The sequence below is a fragment of the Desmodus rotundus genome, chromosome 2, assembly GCF_022682495.2.
Source record: "Desmodus rotundus isolate HL8 chromosome 2, HLdesRot8A.1, whole genome shotgun sequence".
Classification (NCBI taxonomy): Eukaryota; Metazoa; Chordata; class Mammalia; order Chiroptera; family Phyllostomidae; genus Desmodus; species Desmodus rotundus.
Window position 1 is genome coordinate 78,596,514 of NC_071388.1, and position 18,923 is coordinate 78,615,436.

The 18,923-nt window shown below is 45.1% G+C and overlaps 1 protein-coding gene across 2 annotated transcripts in view; it reads right to left on the reverse strand.

Moving 5' to 3' along the window:
• Nucleotides 1–15,485, reverse strand: part of NIT2 (nitrilase family member 2) — a 32,412-nt gene extending 16,927 nt beyond the window's left edge. Inside the window, exons 1-9 of one of the 2 annotated variants that reach the window (XM_024558144.4) lie at nucleotides 15,213–15,485; nucleotides 11,658–11,776; nucleotides 10,093–10,213; nucleotides 8,975–9,063; nucleotides 4,785–4,878; nucleotides 4,204–4,278; nucleotides 3,030–3,108; nucleotides 1,276–1,374; nucleotides 350–405 (exon numbers count right to left, since the gene is read on the reverse strand). In XM_024558144.4, the coding sequence (XP_024413912.1) occupies nucleotides 350–405; nucleotides 1,276–1,374; nucleotides 3,030–3,108; nucleotides 4,204–4,278; nucleotides 4,785–4,878; nucleotides 8,975–9,063; nucleotides 10,093–10,213; nucleotides 11,658–11,776; nucleotides 15,213–15,240 (760 nt within the window). In that variant the 5' untranslated portion in view covers nucleotides 15,241–15,485. Of the gene's footprint in view, nucleotides 1–349; nucleotides 406–1,275; nucleotides 1,375–3,029; nucleotides 3,109–4,203; nucleotides 4,279–4,784; nucleotides 4,879–8,974; nucleotides 9,064–10,073; nucleotides 10,214–11,657; nucleotides 11,777–15,212 lie in introns of those variants that run through there. The other variant, XM_045193528.3, reaches the window with a different exon arrangement.
• Nucleotides 15,486–18,923: the final 3,438 nt, after the last annotated feature.

An 18,923-nucleotide genomic window follows, 5' to 3' on the forward strand; every position in this document is an offset into this window, starting at 1 on the left:
ACCAAAAGGACTGCTTTTCCCCAAACACCATAAAAACCACCAGAGGCTCAACAAGTAACCCAGTAATGCAGGCCTTGCCGAGAGGCAGAGGGCTGGGCATGGCCCCTGGAGTCATTTGGGGCCAAACCCAAAAAACCCAAGCTGAACTATAACCCCCTGGACGCAACCAAAGAACCAAGGATAAATCAAGGACAAATGGAGCATGTGGGTGCGGCGGGGGGGGGGGGGGGGGGGGGGGCGGGGAGGGGGACAAAGAACTCCTCCAGGTGACAGGGGCTGCACCAGCTATGGAATCTGGCCTCAGAGCACTGGGACGCCAGAGGCCTCACCTGTGCCGGACAGGTCTTACCTATGTCTGCGTACAGGATTGTCTCTCCAGTGCCAGCTTTGGCCAGGACCTCCCCCCTGAAAGAGATTCCAGGGAGAGTAAGTGGATTCACTGATGTTTGCTGATATTCAAGACCTCTCTGTTTTTCTTCCCCCTCTAACAGGCCAAAGGAGAAGGAAACTGAGATTTGTTCAGATTAGTAGGGGTATAAACTCCTGTTCTACCATGTAAGTGGCTGTGTGGCCTTGGGCCAGGTCATTTGTAATCTCCATTTACAACATGGGAAATAAGAGTTCTGTTAGGACTTAGTGAGAAAATCACAGAGTATGTTTTCTGAACTGCAAACTCCTAGTTTCTTATTCTATGACATACACATCTGGGAACAGAGCCACCTATAACCAACAGGAAGTGCCCTCCCACCCCCTCACGAATGCATGTCAACAGGAACCCTTTACAATCTGGCTCTGCTTCTTCCCACCTCCCAAGGCTGCTCCCCAACCCTGGGATAGTGAGGCAGGGCCTGGGCATGGCCCAGATCTGCAGTATCTCTGGCCGTGTGCCTGTGATCCCTGCATTGCTGTTAATGGCCTATAGTTTTTGAAGGCAAGGTTTCAACCTGTGGGGTCTGGGGAAACCACACCCTGGCAGAAGCCTCACACCTGGAACCAGCAACACTCCTTCATAAATCTGGGGAAAGGCCAGTCTAGAAAACTATTTCCAGAGCTGAATCTCTGGCCCAAAGCAGAACTTCAAACACTTATCTAGTGAAATCTAATCTCTCCAAAGCAAAAAATAAGCTTCACTCACAGAGAGACAGAGACCTGGTAGGCACGTGGGGCTATGGGGGTGGGTGAGGGGCAGGGCCAGCCACAAATCAGACAGCCCGCCTGCCCAAGTGCCAGCTCTCTTAAGCTCCTAGTAAGCCTGTCCCTGCTTAGGCAACTCACCAAGGATTCACGACAGTGCTGTGTCCCCAGGCAACATAGGAGGCTTTGTCATCTCGGGCAGGAGATGCTGTGGCCACATATACCTGATTGTCAACAGCCCTGTAACCAGTGGACAGAAAACAGGTAAATCATACATTACAGATCTGAGATATTTTCCGACCCTATGTGTACCAATCCTTCTTTTAAAAACTAGGACAGGACAGGCTGGCTCAGATATGAAAGGAAACAGCCGAAGCCATGGAACCCTCTCTTCAAAAACTATCTCATCACTTAAGCCAGTTCTTGGGGGCAATGTTGTCCAGCAGGGGACATCTGCCAGTGTCTGGAGACCTTTCTGATTGCCACAACTAGTGGGATGCTATTGGCATCTAGTGGGTGGAAGCCACAGATGCTGCTAAACATTCCACGCACAGGACACCCCCACGACAAAGAATTGTCCAGTCCAAAATGTTAACACTGCAACAGTTGAGAGAGCCTGGCCTGGGCCAATCAGTAAAAGAGCTTCTCTGGTTAATGCCAATCAAGGTGGCCAGAGACAAGGGATCGACCGGGGGGAGGCCCAGGGGAAGCAATACACCTGGAAGGGCTGCATGGCACTTCCATGCCAACGGGGCAGTCCCCTCATGTCAGGTTAGATCAGAATTCAGGTGGTGGCCTGGGTACATCAAGCTACCTCACCTGGGAGCCCTCTGGGCTCAATCAGTAGGTCCATACCTAGTCGTTCCAGTCTCTCCCAAGCTTTTCCTGCTTCAACAAGACTGCACTGATTAACACCAATGGAGTCAGACACCCCTACCCCTTCCTCTGCCATGCCACCAGCCAGACACCTCCACATCCCCCTCCAGTCAAAGTTACCATCATCTCCCAGAGGGAGAGCAGCAAGTACTGACTGGGAAGGAGCAAAAGGGACCAGACATGTTCTGTGAGGTGACCTTGGTCATAGGTGGTAAATATGTAAACATTCACAGACCTGTATTCTTAAAATCTGAACACTTTCCTGTTGAGTATACTACACCTCAATTTCAAAAGCATTTAATCAAAAACACCATCATCTCCGACCAGCACTGCATGGTTTACAGAGCACTTTACACACACACGGGGTCACACTCCTCCTCCCTTCCACGGGACCTCCACCTCTGCTGAGCCTTAGGGGACTAAGGAAACAGCAACTGTGACACGCCAGATGTACCTGTGTGATGCCCAGGATGTACTGGTTAGAAGCACAAGGGCTTGTAATGAGGCTCTTGGCGGTTGCTGTGGAAGTCGGGTTAGGATGAGCACTCCAATCTGAGCAGCACAGGGTCAGCCGTGTGAAGAATCTCTCCCCAGGCCTATCAGGCTAACAGACCCCTGCTTTTTCTTGGCTTCTGGGGCTCTGGACCTACATACTCCACAGGTCTCTGAGTCTCTGTAAAAGCTGCTGGCCCCAGAGACCGCAGCCATATCTAATCACAGCAAATGAAACCACTGGCCACTTGATGTACTAACGGCTCTTGGAAGTGCAAAGATCACAGTCCCCCAAATCTATGAGGTTGATGCTGTGGCTTCTGAAGAGAAGATTCTTAGCAGAAGCCTTCCCTTTGAGCTGCAAGATGGAAACATTCATCTTTCCGAAATGCATGTGGATGCTGTGGCATCCTGAGTCACAGGCACCATTCTGTATCATGAAGGTTGGTACTGCCACCAAACTGAAATCTTTCCACAAAGGGACACTGGGATGCCTGAAGGTGTGTACGTCTGACATACTTTCTTACCGGCCTCGCTGAAGCAACTCCCAGTGAGCTGGTCCAGTGGTCAAATTAAAAGCTCCAGGATATACCAACAGCTGGCAGCCTTGGGGAGAGAAGGGCTGAAGAGTCAACGCAAAGACCAACCGACCACACTAGTCCCTCCCTTTGCTCTTCACCCCGTGGGACCGAAGTCCAACTTCCTCAAGCATAAAAAGATGTCAGCCAAGTCAGACGGCGTCAGCAGCATTACGTTACGGCTTTGAATTCCTTTAGAGACACTCACATTACACACACAGACACACAAGGAAAGTGGTACTGATAACCAAAACCACAACATGGGACTTTGCTTTAAAGAAGAAAGTGGAGAACTGTCACTGAAATTCCTCTCAGCGCCACAGGGTCAGCTCTGCACGGCCCAGGACCGTGGTCTGTACTGCTTTCCAACTGACACGAGGGGCAGAGCAGGTGCTTCCACGCCCACTGCCAGGGCGCCACAGAGACTCAGAGCCCACACGCCTCCACCTCTCGCTGAGCAGTCACGCCAGCTGCGTCCATGCCACTGTATGAAGTGACAGTGGATTCAGAATCACAGCAGCTCCGCCAGTCTAGTAGGGATGCTAATTATTTGTTGACTCCCACACTGGGACCTTTAGTAAGTTCTGTCTCTGCAATCCTCGCACCGCCCCCATGAGAACACCGAGACCCACTCTGCTCTAGAGTCAATATTCACCCACAGTACCGTGCTCATAGGGAGAGGAGTCAGAGCCAGAACCCAGACCCTCTGACTTGGTTTGGTGCTCTTCCTGGATGGTAGGACACCTTTTCTCTGGACCAAAATGTCTGTGACTACATTTTGACTGTACCCAACATCTAGGACCACTGAATACTGAAATCCACGAGGCAATACCATGTCTTCATTTCCACCAAGTGACTTTCAAAATACAGAAACAGGAAGGGCTTGAGGGAAGAGTAGATGTTTAAGAGTCTGTCTCCTGCCTTAGCTGCCCAGTGGGTTAAAGCACAGTCTCTGAAAAACCATATTGTCCACACGCAGCAGAAGTCTGAGACGGCAGATGGGGACGGACAGATTAGGACCGCTGCTCCAGTTTTTCCAAAGAACGGCTCCCTCCACCCACGAAGACCAGCCCAGACTCACACCTTCAAGCACCCACACAGCACAAAGATAGTGCTGCCTCACCTCTCTGTGCGTAGATCTGTGCCAGCTCTGCGAAGCGCATGTCATAGCAGATGCCCAGGCCCACTCTGCAGTAAGCTGCTTACAAACAGAAAACGCACGGATGAAAAGCTAACCCGCAGCACGGTGGGGGATCCCTCCTGAGGTAAGGATCACAAATCATGGGGGATACAGAAGCACAGGCCCACAGATGGAGAAATCTCTAAGCTTATTTCTGCTTGGACTTTACCTCATACATCACTTACGTCAGCAGAGTAGACGTGAGAAACTTATTCTAACTGAGTAAGTCATAATAACTCATGAGCTAAGTGAGAAGTGTTCAGCAAGACCTGGCAGGTACACTCTGGAAGCCAGCATACTAATAGGAAGCTGTGACCAAATGGAAGAGCAAAATCACGTCAAACCCTTAGTTCTCCATTCAGCCTGCCCTTTCTAGATCTCCGACCACTCTCAGCCCTTCTCACTTCTGGTCTTTCAGCCAGGTTGTATGAAGAAATTAAGGAGGGACATAAGAAAGAAACAAAGGAATACCTGATTCTCTTCTACGAGGACTGCTAAAAGAGGTGGACTTATCTGGTACGTACGAGTCTCAAAGGTCGAGAAACTATCCCCAGGACTCAATGTTTTAGATTCTTGAAATGTAATTTTCCCAGGAACATCAATGTCAAACAGATGGAGCTGCATCACAAACAAGGCCTTTGGTTACCTCTTTTGCAGTGGGGGTCACAGCAACAACTACAAACATCCTCCCATGGCCAGATGTGGGGGGGTGATCTAAGATCAACTGTACGAACAGCACCCTCAACAGCCCACAGCCCCCCCACAATCTGACAGTTTATCAAAATGAATTCTAACACGGGGTAGCGTAGTTTCATGACCCTTCTTTCCTAGGTGGTGTACAAATCGATGTCCAGGTTTCTTATGGGAAGCAATTAATGTGTTGCTTTTTTTACTCAATGTAAATGCTAAATGAAGACTCCTCGGAACCAGAATCAAACTGACACACCGGCAAGAGAGGTGGAAAGGGGGTGGGGGATTAAAAAAATAGGTAAAATTTAGCCCTGGCTGGTGTGGCTCAGTGGATTGAGCACCAGCCTGCAACCCGAAAGGTCGCAGGTTTGATCCCCAGTCAGGGCACATGTCTGGGTTGCGGGCCAGGTTCCCCAGTTGAGGGCATGTGAGAGGCAACCAACTGATGTATCTCTCCTTCTCGTCCTTCCTCCCTTCTCCTCTCTCTGAAAAGTAAATAAATAAAATCTTTTTAAAAATTTAAAGAAATAAAAATAGGTAAAATTTTGCAAATCAAATGCAGCAATTTATAAAAAGAGTAACATATCACTTCCAAATTGAATTCTGATTTATCACACTAACAAAATAAAGGAGAAAAGTCACATGAGCATCGTAAGAGGTGTACAATGAGCATTTGGTGAACTTCTACAGCCATTCTTATTTTAAAAACAAAAAAGAAAACCTCTTCCAGGAAAGGAGTTTCTCTAATCTGATAAAGAGTATCTATAAAAACACTAAAATTTTGTACCTAATGTTAATATACTGAAGCCTTCGCCTGAAGATCAGGCACAAAACAAGGGCACCTGCTATTCAACACTCTACCAGAGGCCCTAACCAAAGCAATGAAGCAAAAGGAAGGAATAGAAAGTGTAAGGATTAGAAAGAAAAAAATTAAATCTGTCATTACTCTCAGGTGATATAATTGTGTACCTAGAAACTCCAAAGGAAAACTATGGATGAATTATTAGAATTAATGAGTGACTTTAGCAAGGCTACTATGTATGTAGAAGGTCAGTATTTTTATAATTAGTTGTATTTCTCCATATACTAGTAAGAAACAGAAAATGAAAGGGCATAAACAAACCGCCCTTGAAGAATAAATCTAGCAAATGATATATGACTATATCTAAAAAACTATAAAACTATAAAAAGCAATGTGAAATTTTTAAAAGCCTAAAAGTGCACATCACAGACATACATGCACTTCAATTCATGGAGTTAATAGCTCAATGCTGGCTCCTCTTCCAGTAATGGCTGAGTGGCTCCTATCAGGCCCATTAGCTTTCTCATACGTAAGCATGAACTCTGGACAAAATAAAAAGCAAAGCACTGGAGAATGATCAAAATTAGGGAAAATGTGAAGGGAAGTCAATACTTTGGAGAAGGGAATAGCACTGGATGGGTTTCCTATTTGTTTACTGCTTTCAGTTGGAAGCAAGGCCCCAGGCGTTGCTCGGAGCAGTGGGGAAACCACCCACAATCAGACTGGCCTGAAGAACCAGAAGACAGAACTTCACAGCAGCTGGAAAGGGAGGGGGGCAGATACTGAAAAGGATAAAGCCAAAGACAAAGAGCCCTGCCTTCTACATATAAAACCTGCCCGAATCTCTGGCTAACCACTGAAGTAAAGATGTGCAGGGCAGACTCCAAGCAGCCCAGCTACACGGTCTAGACAGAACAGAGCAGCTGAGGTGAGGTCCCTGTCGGCCTCACAAAAAAAATAAATAAATAAATAAAAATTTGGGGTTTGAGTACAGCTACACTATTGTACTTATGGAAACAAAAAATTTAAACACTTTTCAAAGAAATATAATAGAAGCTAGAATCTCAAGAACATAGCATTTAATAATGTACAATCCAAAATTACTAGACACACAAAGGAACAGGAAAAAATGACCTAAACTCTAAAGAAAAGGCAATCAGTGGAGCAGACAGACCCCAGCCCCCAGCACAACCCAGATATGGTAATACCAAAGACTTTTTAAAGGAGCTACTAAAACTAAGCTCAAGGGAATGAAGAAGAACTTGCTCTTAATGAATTAAACAAATAAAAATAATGGCAGAGAAATAAAAGCTATAAAAAAGAACCAAATGAAAATTTTAGAATTGAAAAATTCAGTATCTGAAATTCAAAAATATTTCACTGGTTTGGCTTATAGGAGATTGGAGATTACAAAAGGAAGACTCAGTGAACTTTGAAGGTAGATCAATGAAAACTGCCCAGCTGGAAGGAGAGAGAGAAAAAGGGTTGGAAAATAAAAACAAAGAACGAAAGCCTCGGTGACGTGGTCTGGAGGAACAGTATTAACATTGGAACCCTGTAAGAGAATGGGAGAGAAAAATGCTTCATGAGATAATGCCCCCCAATTCCCCGCATGTGGTGAAAGACTTGCACACGCAGATTCCAGGGGCACAAAGCGAGGCAAATGCAAAGAAAACCATGTAGGCATCAGAAGCAAAATCTTAACTGAAATTTACAAAAAGTAAATCTGGAAGGCAAGCAGATGAAAACACAAATTCCACACAGAAAACAACAATACAAATTACCACTGACTTTTTATCAGGGGGGGGAAAAGAAAAAAGAAAAAAGATGCTAGAAAATAAGTGAATAATGTCCCTCAAACTGCTGGGGGGGTGGGTGAGAAACTGTCCACCCAGAACTCTATTCTAAAACATTTGTCAAGAATGAAGGGGTGCTAAAGATACGTTCATAAACAACCAAGAAAATGCACCGTTATCAGCTCCTCACTATAAAAACGCTAGGGGAGGTCCTTCTGTTTGAAGGAACAGACACCAGACAGACCTAGGATCTTCAGGAAGAAAAGAAAAATACTGGAAGGGAGAAATATGTGGGTAAACATAAAAAAACTTTCTCTTCATTTCTTTAAAATACATGTTACTTAAAAAATAAGGGTTTTGTGGGATTTACAATGTATGTAGATGCAATGTGTGCGTCAACTATAGTATAGAAATGGGAAGGAGATAGGAACTTTCGTATTAAATAGTGTAACATTAACTCAAGTAGACTATGACAAGGATGCAAATTGTAATGTCTAGAGCAACAACTTAAAAAAATAAACAGCAAAGAGGTAAATTTAAAAGCCAACAGATTAATTAAAATGAAATTCTAAAAAATACTCAATCCCAAAGAATGCAAAAAAAAAAAAAACCCACAAAGGAAAAAACCATAAAATATCTATATGCTTAATATATTAATATGCTTAAAATATCATTAATTATATTAACTATAAATGGAGTAGCCATTTCCATTAAAAAGCAGAGACTGTCAGAATGAATAAAAAAGCAAAACCCAACTATATGGTTTCTACAAATTTTAAGTGTAAAGACACATATAGTTAAAAAATAAGAGATTAAAGAAAGATGCACCATATAAAAAGTAAGTAAAGAGTGGCAATAGTATTATCAGAGATAAAATAAACTTCAAGACAGAGAGTATTACCAGTTAAAAAACCCCCAGATATTTCATAGCAGTAAAGGGATCAACTTACCAAGAAGACTTAAAGATCCTACACGTACATGCATTTACTGCTGCGAAGATGTCGACCTCCCCAAAGCGATCTCTATATACCCATGCAATCCTAATTAAAAGACCTGCAGGTTTCTCCTTTGCTCAAGTTGACAGGCTGAGTCTAAAATTTATATCAAAATGCCAAAAGCCAAGAACAGCCACTTGTGCTAACCAGTCAAAATGCCTGATGTATGTACAATACAAGGAGGGACTATGGGAATTTGTAGTAAAGTCTCAAGAAGCAATGGGACTGGCCACATTCCCTACTAACCTATTTTTTTCCCATCCTCACCCAAGGACATGCTTATTGATTTTGGAGAGAAGAAGAGAAGCATTGATCTACTGCTTGTCATATGCGCCCCAACTGGAGACTGAACCTGGAACCGAACCACAACTTTTCAGTTTACCCAATGACGCTCCAAGCAACTGAGCCACACTGACCAGGGTCCTGCTTACCTTTCTGTGCTTTACCAGTAAAGCTCCATCAGGCCCAAACACGGGGCAGGTGTTATATAATTTCCCAGAATCCTCTTCAGGAATGGAACCTTTTATTGAGAGGAGAAACACACAGGCACAGAAAACATCCTGAAAAGAGCATTCTTTTGGAACTGGACAAAGGCTTGATAAAATGTCACTTGGGTCCAATAATAAAGCTTACTGTCTTCTAAGGGTCACTTAATCAGTTGTTTTCCTTCTTGAATACAATCTTTCAGACATAAACTCCAGAGTGTAGATGAAATATAATTATGTCAAATGCTAAAGACAGGTTTCAAAAGTATCCAGACTGTTTCTGAATTCAGCTTAGACCTTGAGCAACATTTAATCTGAACCATTGAAGCAACACTGGGAATTCACTGTTGCGCAACTTAAATCCACCAGGCCCTCCTGCAACAGAGCTGCGTCCTGAAAGGCCTCCAGGTGGGAATGTGAGCCCCAAGTCTCTCCACCACTCAATGTATTCTAGTTCCTGCTTCTGTCTCTTCTTGCTATGCCTTCAGTTCTCCACCTCTTAATCATTTCTAATTCTTATTTAGCATGGTACAGAAATAATTTTGTTTGCTGTATTTATTAAAGTTTTACTGTACTGATGTTTTTTATTTAAGCAAATAGAACATTTTAAAATTTATCTCAAAACCACATAAAGCTACTTTGTTCATAGCTCTTTAAGAAAAAAATTTCACCCTGCATTGGTAAATGAAAGACACTCAGCTATGGCTTTTCTTTCCACATAGCCACCTGTCCCTTCCCCCTTCTCCTTCTCCAGGCAAAATCATTATCAGTTTGGTGTGTGTCCTTCTACAATATTGACTCTGTGTTACATACATGGCCAGACACAAAAATCAATAACCTTTTGGGTGGGGATTAATCTGAATGGGAATACCTGTTCATATCATCTTGAACTTGCTCTTCTTCCACTTAACAGTGTGTCTGGAAGAGCTCTCCACTTTATTACATATAGATCTACCTCGTTCTTTCCAATGGATAATTTGTATTCCATTGTTTAAATGTAACAACAAAAAATATTCATATGTTTTTAATGTTTAGGCCATTATACCTTGACAGTAGGAAGTTACCTCCAATGAGATATATGCTGCACTCCTTTGCCACTTCAGAAAGCTTCTGTGTGGATTCACCAGGAATTTTCTCTGCATATTCGGGAAAATAGTTTGTGCCATATGGAGAATTAAAGCATTCCTAGAATAATGTTGACAGAGAAAAAGGGAAAAAAATCAAAGCACCCAACCCATTTTAAAGCTCTGCTGTAAGAAGACACAGCTGCTGCTTCCAGCTCAGCTCTCAAAGAGGTAAACACAGCTGATAAAACAAACAAACAAACAAAGAACACTGACATCCCAGGGCTGCAGAGCCCGTAGCCACTGAAGGGTTCAGCAGCTGGCTCCTGCGGGGCTACAGGAAACGCTGGTGCTCGACCACACCCTGGTCACCTCGGCAGAAGGCTGGAACTGTCTCTCCTTCCAGGCTGCAGGCGAGGATGCATTCCCAGGGCACCCAGGCCCCACTCCACCTGGGCTTCCTCACAGGTCTTTGTGCATTAGGATGCACCCATAAGTGCAAAATTATGAACCTGTGAAAGCCACAGAAGCTAAAGACATTCCCTCATCTGTAAAACTGAACTGTTTCTAAGCTCCTGCACAATCTCTCATCCAGGGCATGTCTGTCTGCAACAGCTCTGTGATAAAAAAGCAAAATCGACTAGACTTTGACTCCAATCGTTCATTTCGCATTTATCGAGATCACCTGTATACCACACACTGTGCCAGGAAACTCCAGCCTGTACAAAACACACGTTAGACAGAGGGGCACATGCTGAATTCAAGTGCTCTCACTCCTGGTCTGTAAGCTGCTCTCTGGCAACACAACCAACAAGAGACCAAGTGCAGGGTAACTAAGGCTGGATTCACATTAACATCTTGAGCTCCCTCCTTAAAGATTCCTACTCACTAGCCACATCTGTGATGGCCTGGAGCCTAAAATACAAGGCAGCCCTGAAAATTCTCCAGCCAATCTAAGCACAGTTTGCCAAGGGCTGCCTCCTCCCCAGGGAGAGTGGGGGAGGGGCTGCTGGAACGGTGCCACCGCTGACCCTCTGGGTGCCCGCGGAAGAAGCCAGTAGATGCAGGCCCTGCCTTGTGCAGGGTCCTTCTCTGGAGCTAACACTCTACTTGCTGATGAACAAATGTGGAGCAACCTTCAGCTGGTTCTGTTTTAAAAGAAATCACCTAGGAATGGGACGCAGAGTCCTACTGGCTTGAGGAAGATGCCACAAGCTTCCTAAATGTCTCTAACAAGTTTCAGTTTTCAACAGTTCTTTTAAAGTATTGGAGGCTTAGCTCTAAAATCAATACTTCCTGGTCCGGTGAAGAGCTATACAAGGAAAGAAGGGAGCTATTGGTGAGTTCTGAACGAAGTAGGTTGATCTTCAAGTTAAAGTCCTGTAACCATGATGGCACATCCTATCCCAAAGGCCCCTGCGAGGGGCCATGTTCCAGACAAACATGGACAATCCTGGATCCCAAAGACCTTGCTGGACCCCAGACACAGAGGAAAACCAGAGCTAGCAGGCACTATTCTGCTGAGCCAACAGTCCCCAGAAGGGGTGGGCTGCCTCCATACTTACTGGCAGAGAAACTATCTTTGCTCCTTGTGTGGCTGCCTTCTGGACAAGGCCACAGGCTCGAGTGAGATTATCTGACTTGATTGAAGAAACCTGGAGCTGGACGAGGGCCAAGCGGAAAGCTGAGGATGAAGAGAAAGCAGTTGTCAGGAAATCGGACTGCTCAGTCAGAGCAGCAGTTCTCACCTGGAGGGCAATTTTGCCTCCCAGGACATCTGGCAGTGTCTGGAGACATTTTTGATTGTCACAACTGGTGGGTGCTACTGGCACCTGCTGGGAAGAGGTCAGAGACCCTGCTAAACCTGCTGAAATGTATAGGGCACTCCTTCACAACAAATTATCCGGTCCAAAATGTCAAAAATGGTGATGTGGAGACTCTGAGACAGAGCAACAGCTAAGGGCAAAGCCCCATGCCCAGCACAACAACCGGAAGTGAAGTAGGCAGGCCCAGCCTTTTACACAAGTGAGAACATGGCTTGAAGGAAAACAACTAGATTTGAATACAGAACTAACTAGATTTGGACACAGAATTATTCCTTCCTATTTGATCTTGGGCCTCGGGCCTACCCTGCTCCAGGTAACTAACTGGGTGCATCCCAGCGCAGAAGGTGAAATCCCACTGTGACTGGGGCAGTGGGTCCAGGGAGAGGATAGATGCCTGTTTCAAGTCCCCCATTACCCACTGGGACACGATGCCTAGGTCCAGCTGCCAGCAAGAAGGGGAGTGTGGCAGCCGGTGAGCACCTGTCAGGGGTTATACTCACCCAGTGCCTATCGCTGTGCCCAAAGGACACAGTATTAAGTAGCAAGTAAAAAACACCATGAGATGTTGAGATGCTGAGGAAGGAAACCTTAACAGCACTTTTTCCTTCTGTCTAAACAAGGGGCTCCATGTTTTTATTGGGGGCTGGATCCCATAAATTATATAGCCAGCTCTGTCAATAAGATCTGTTGTCAGCCTCGGGGCAAGGAGGTGAGGCTTATTCCTTCCTCGAGGTAGGAGTTATACCCTACATTTGCTTTTTCTATATCCTTAGAGTTCTCTTTTGGCTCTTATAGTAATCACTTTTTACTGGTTAATAATTCTTTCATATATTTATTTATTTTCTTGAGAGAGGGGAAGAGAGGAAGAGAAAAAGAGGATGAGAAACATCAATTGGTTGCCTCCCATACACACCCCGACTGGGGACTGAACCAGCAACCTCAGCAAGTGCCCTGACCAGGAATCTAACCTGCGACCTTCCGGTGTACAGGAAGACGCTCCAACCAACTAAGCCACACCAACCAGGGCATACTGGTTAATAAATCTTCATATGAAACTTCCCCTGTTCAAGTGACCGGTGTGGTTTGTGTGCTACGGGGACACTGACTGATACAGTTTTTGCTCATAGTTTGAGGGGAAGCTGCACTAGATCCAAAGCATGTCGTAACCTACAAAACTCTGTGAAGTTCAGGAATTAGCAGTAATGTCTTGCCTTCCCTCCCCTACCTCTGCTCTATAGTCTGAAAACCCCACCGTTAGAGAGCTCGCTCTCTGGGTTTCTCCTGTAACTGCAAATGTCCCTAGAAGAGACAATGCTGACAGACCTGGCTTCTGATGAAGGCCTGTTTGGCTCAGGGTAAACCCTAAAAGGAAAATGCAGATGTCCCATTCCTTGGTTTATTCTAAATATAATGAGAAGAGCTAAATGTAACCCTGAATGCAGCTTGTTAAATAGTCTCAGAATCTGCACGAAGACAAAGGAAACTAAAATAGGGAACAGAAGCTGGGATTACTTTGGGACAAACAGGTATATTGAAAATATTACCAGAATATCACAGACCCACTTAAAATCTCCACTGTAACTCAGAAGCTGGGCTTCGTCTCTGCTCCAGACAGGGGGAAAGAGGGCGTCCACATGCCTATTACTGACCAGCTTCCCCTCTCCCCCAGCCCATCCAGAAAGGCAGCTGCCTTGAATTAAGCCTGGGATTGCCCGATATTCTGCAAAGGGATTGTGGAAGGAAAATGTCATCACTGGGGAATACTAGTCACCTTATCTCCTCAGCTGTAAAATGAAAATACAATGATTTTGTAGGTCCATGGCTGCCTTAATAGTCATCATAGTCTGACAGTGAAGGACTTACCCAGGGGGAAGAAAAAAATAAAATATAGTAAGTACAAGGACCAACATGGGAACAACATAAGGAATATGCCGGGTCCTCTATGCATATAAGCATCTGGGAGGTTTCATTAACACTACTTTGTAAATGAGGCAACAAGAAGCTTGCAGGGGGAAAGTTGCACAAAGTCAGTGGTGGCAAAGCAACAACCCCAAATCAGAAACTGTAGAGCAGGATGGGCACCTAGTTTGTTAGTTTTGGGTTATTTGGGGGAGGGAGGTCAAGTAACTTGAAAACATTCCTCAAGGAAGTAAGATCCACAGCATTAAGAACCACAGCTCTCTGTCACGCCCGGCCTCTGCAAAGATACCAATCACATCCAGAGGAAGGTGTGTGAAACGGACTTCGCTACCAATCCGAACAATCATTCAGCCACCAACTCGCACCGCACTCTAGGATGAAATGAGAAACAAAGTGCATTCCCACAAATCTTAGGTCATGGGAGCCTCACAAGCCTCCCAGGCAGGGGCATTTTACGTCCATTTTACAGGTCAGAGAACTAAGGTCCAGAGACATTAAATGACTTGTTGACGTGGAAAGATACTGAGCCCAGACTGTAATAATCCAGGTCTCCAGACTAAGTCCAGAGCACTCCACTGTCTCATGTGAGAGAATCTGGCACAGGCCTGGGGGCAAACTCACCCCTGGGGCTGATCCAGGTTGGGGACGTGTAACCAACATGTTAATACCCAACCTTAAAGCTCAAGGTCCAGATGCAGAAACCACTTGCCCGGTTTTTTGCTCAGGGGAGGAGGGCATTCTCCGTGTTGGGGGGAGAGGGATGCAATGAGAAGCGAATGATCCAGTCCTCTTGAAACACAGCCCAAATCAAGAAAAACAAGTTCTTCGGTTTCACGTTATAGGACTCAATGCACAAATAAACCCAAGTTCAAAAATCAATCTTAGGTGAAGAGTGCGAAAGCAATCCCACTTGATAGTCACGCTTCTAGTGCAAAACCTAAGCGTCCAGGAATCGCGCTGGGGAGACTCTCACACGTGAAGAAGTATCGTAATTACCATAATTACAGAAGGCATTACCGCAAGCGTAGTTTTCGGCCCGGCGGAACTTGCCTTTGACACGAACACCTGCCCCTCCCGCGCAGGTGAATTCGTGGCAGGTGGCTCTGCAACTCACTCACAGGCACCGCTTTACCGGCCGCAGGAGCCCAGCGGGCAGCAAGGCGCGGCCCCGCCGGCGCCCCAGGAAAACTGGAATCCCCGCCAGTGCTCCGGCCCGCGCTCCGCGGCCGCCTCCTGCCCCGCTTGCCCGAGCCGCGAGGGCAGCGGGCACCAGGTCTGGGCAGGCCCCGCGCGGTGCGACGTCACCCCCGCCCCGCCACGCCGGCTCCGCACCCGAAGCCTCCCGTCCGGCCCGAGCTCCGCAACGCTACTCACTGGCCATGGCTCCCCCGGGAAGCACCATTCGCGGAATCGCTAGAGCTGAGGTCTCTAGAGCGACGGAGCTGCGCCGTTGGGGGCGGGGGGCCGAGGGGGTAAGTACGCGTCGGAAGGGGCGGGGCGCGGCGTCCCAGGCTCCGCCCTCGCCCCGCCCCCGGCCCCGCCCGCCGCGCTGGGGGGGTTTCTCGCCGGACTCCGACGCAGAGCAACCGCTCGCTTAGGCTCCAGAATGGGCCGACGAGAACCCGCTGATTACAACACCGCCCGGAGAAACGAACGCCTCAAAGGAAGGACGGACAAAGAATGGGCGCCCCGAATGAGGGTGGTAAATGTTTAACAACCGACCTCTCCAATTCTCAGCGGAAGGTCTGACTGCGTCATTGGTTGGGTTAGCGCCGAGCGTAGGGGTAATACCACGTGCTGACTGCCTTGGGCTGTTTGAACGAGTCGGTGTGACGGGGTGGAACTTTCCAGGCTGGTGCAGGCACTCACGGCAGTGGTATCTGCCGAATAAGGCTGCTGTGTAATGAGAGAGGGGAAAAGAGAAATTGAGGGTTCAAACTCAATATCCTCACCAATTCAGTCCTGTAATGTACTGAAATCTTTGGTGATAGGGTTTTACAATTTTTACATTTACACCTACTAGTCAGGATTGCTTTTTGGTTTTTGTGTTTTGTTTGTGCTTTTGTCAAATTTGGGGATCAAAAATTATAGAACAAATAAAAACCTATTCTTTCAGTGCTCTGTAATAGTTTAGATTATATTAAAATGGACCCTAGTTTTTAAAATGAGACTGTAAAAACATTTTAAGACAATTAGGGACATTTAAATATGAACTGGATATTTGATGCTTTAATGAATTTGTGTATAATGGTATTACACATACGTCAGACAAGGTCTTTCCTCTGAGGAGATACATAAAATATTTCGGGGTGAAGTGTCAGAGGTCTGACTTGACAATGGTCAGCAAAAAGAAAATAATGTGCTTATGTAGAGATACGCAAATATGGCAAAATGTTAATTATTAAATCTAGGGGGATATAAAGCTATTCATTGTACTATTGAAGAGTTTATAAAAGTTTTACATTTTAAAACATTCATCATAAAAACTGGAGGGATACATATCAATTATGGGGGTTTTGCAGCTTTAACAGACTATCTGGACCAGGCTTTGTAGCAGGAAGATCTTTAATGAGAAGGCCATCAAAACCAAGAAGAGCCTGTGGGTGTCGCGTTCCGTGTATCACACACATGCAGGGGCGCTGCTGACTTGCATAAAGTCCTTTCTAAAGAAGAGAAAGATAATAATGAAAGCCATGTTTTTGAGCTTTTCTTAAGAACTCTGTGAGTAGAAAGAAAAAGCTGGTCACTGGGTTCCAGTTCTGCCTCTGCCACTAATTTGAGGTTAATACCTAGGGCAAATCACCTTGCTCTAGGGACCTTTTCATCACCAGTAACATAAAAGGATTCTATTAGAAGCAAGAGAGGCTGGAAGACAGTTTGTGCAGCCTTCCCCGCCACCACCCGACTCCCTGCCCCTTTAACCACAGCAGCTCTGCCTTTGTGTTTCCATGTTCCCTTGCATCTGATATTTGAAAAGTAGCCAAAGAATAAAACTAGCAAACTAAATGGAGCTCTAAAGCCCAGGTGACAATCTGATATTGCCAGCCATGACTTACAGCTTTAATGAGCATTTCCAGGCTGATCGGATTTCTATTTTTTATTCCAGAAGAGCTAGCTACTTCACCATCTCCAGTTGCCTGTAAGCCATCTCTATTCACATCTTGAGATAAGCTCAGTCAATTGTCTGAAACATTATGCATCTTCAAAAGAGCTTCTCCTTCCAGCGTTCCTCTTTCACTCAGGCACCATCACTTCTGCCAGCGATTTTCAACCAGTTCTGTTGCAAGAATTTTTAAAACGTGATACTACTACATAGTCAAGGGCACTGACCTCTTTTCTCATAGATTGTCAAAATAAAACATGACAGGAGCCAACAATAGCCTTCCAGTGTAAATGAATAAAAGTTATGCCTATTTGTTGTCAGATTGGCAAAAAATATGTTTTTTAGTGTGCTGCAGAATTTTAGTAGTTTGCGTGCCATGAGATGAAAAAGGTTGAAAACTGCTGATTTATGCCGTTTTCCAGTTCTCCCTGCTCTCCATCATTCCCTCCCCCCTCCCCAAATCTAAGTCGTTTTTATGACTTTCAAGTCTTTTATTCCCCCCCATTTGGTTAGGGAGAGGGCCCTTCTTACTCTCCTGAAGTACCCCTTGGTTGCTGCTTTCTTTTCCATTCCCACAGTTCCCATCCACGGCTGGGCCTTCCTCCTTCAGGGAAGACTGCCATAGGCAACTCATAACTGGCCTCTGTTCCATCAGCATGTTGTCCTCCAATCACTCCTTCATAGTATCGGGGAAGTTAGTCTGGGGGAACATGAATTCAATTTTTTTTTTGGCGGGGAGGTAGATATGCAAATGACTAATACAGTCAGAGATGAAGGGCTGAAAATCAGGAGAAAGAATTGGAATCATCTACACCAGAGTAAGAGCAGAAACTAAGAATGGAGGAAATCCTAGGAGAGAGTATGATGCCACAAAAAACAAAGGATGAAACTTGGAAATTATTGTGTGTTTATGTATATATATCACATGCAATTATGTATAATTTCTAATGCAGTTGTCTACACATCAGAGGACCTGAATTCAAAAGTTTGCTTCATCCGTGAAAGGCCCTCTGACTTTGGGTAAGTTATCAAATGTAGGAATAGCAACTTAATATCCCTGCATGGTGTGGTAATGTACCTATGAAGTGAGGCTGGTGACTTGAAAGGACAAAAATGAGCAGTGAACTGAAAAAGGCCATTACCTCTGGCCTACTGTTCCCAGGCCAGCTTACAGCAAAGAGGTCGGGCATAGTGTAGCAGTTACGAACATGAACTCTGGAATTAGATTGTCTGGTTTTAAATGGTATCTCTACCACTTACTTGCCCTATGATCTTAGAAGTCACTTATTCTCTTTGTGCCTTTATTTCTTCAGAATACGGAGACAATAACATACAAAGCATATGACTGTTGTAAGGATCTCACAAAATGTTACAAGGGCTTGGAAAATACTTGGCACAAAGTGACAACTCCATAAATGTTATCCATGAGAAGCCAAGCCTCCAAATAATGCAAAAATCTCCAGATTTTTAAATGTTGCTGCCATTTTAGTTCAAATATCAAAAATTGTGTGGACCACACAAAATGTCATATTCAGCCTTAAGCAGCCAGTTTGCAACCCCTGCTATTGTTTCATTAATTTGTTCAGCAAATAAAGGATGGCCACCACTACATGGCAGGCACTGATGTAAGCACTGGGCAGAGTGGTAAGATACTTCTCACTCATAAAAATTAGTTTAGTCTAAGTTTCTTTACTATGCCTCTTCACAAATTAGTTGAATGTGAAAATTCTAAGAAAACACAATCATAAATGCTGTGTTTTGAAAATAGAATCTATTGAATTAACTTATGAGCTCATAATTTAAAAAATATTTTCATTGCCTGACCTTTTTGATGTCGTTCTATGAGTTTTAACACACCGTAGATTTGTGTGAGCACCACCACAGTCCCTACAAATTCCCTACAAAAGTCCTCTCCTCACCCCTGGCAACCACTGACCAATTCTGTCCCTCTAATTTTTCCTTTTCCAGAATGTAATAGAACT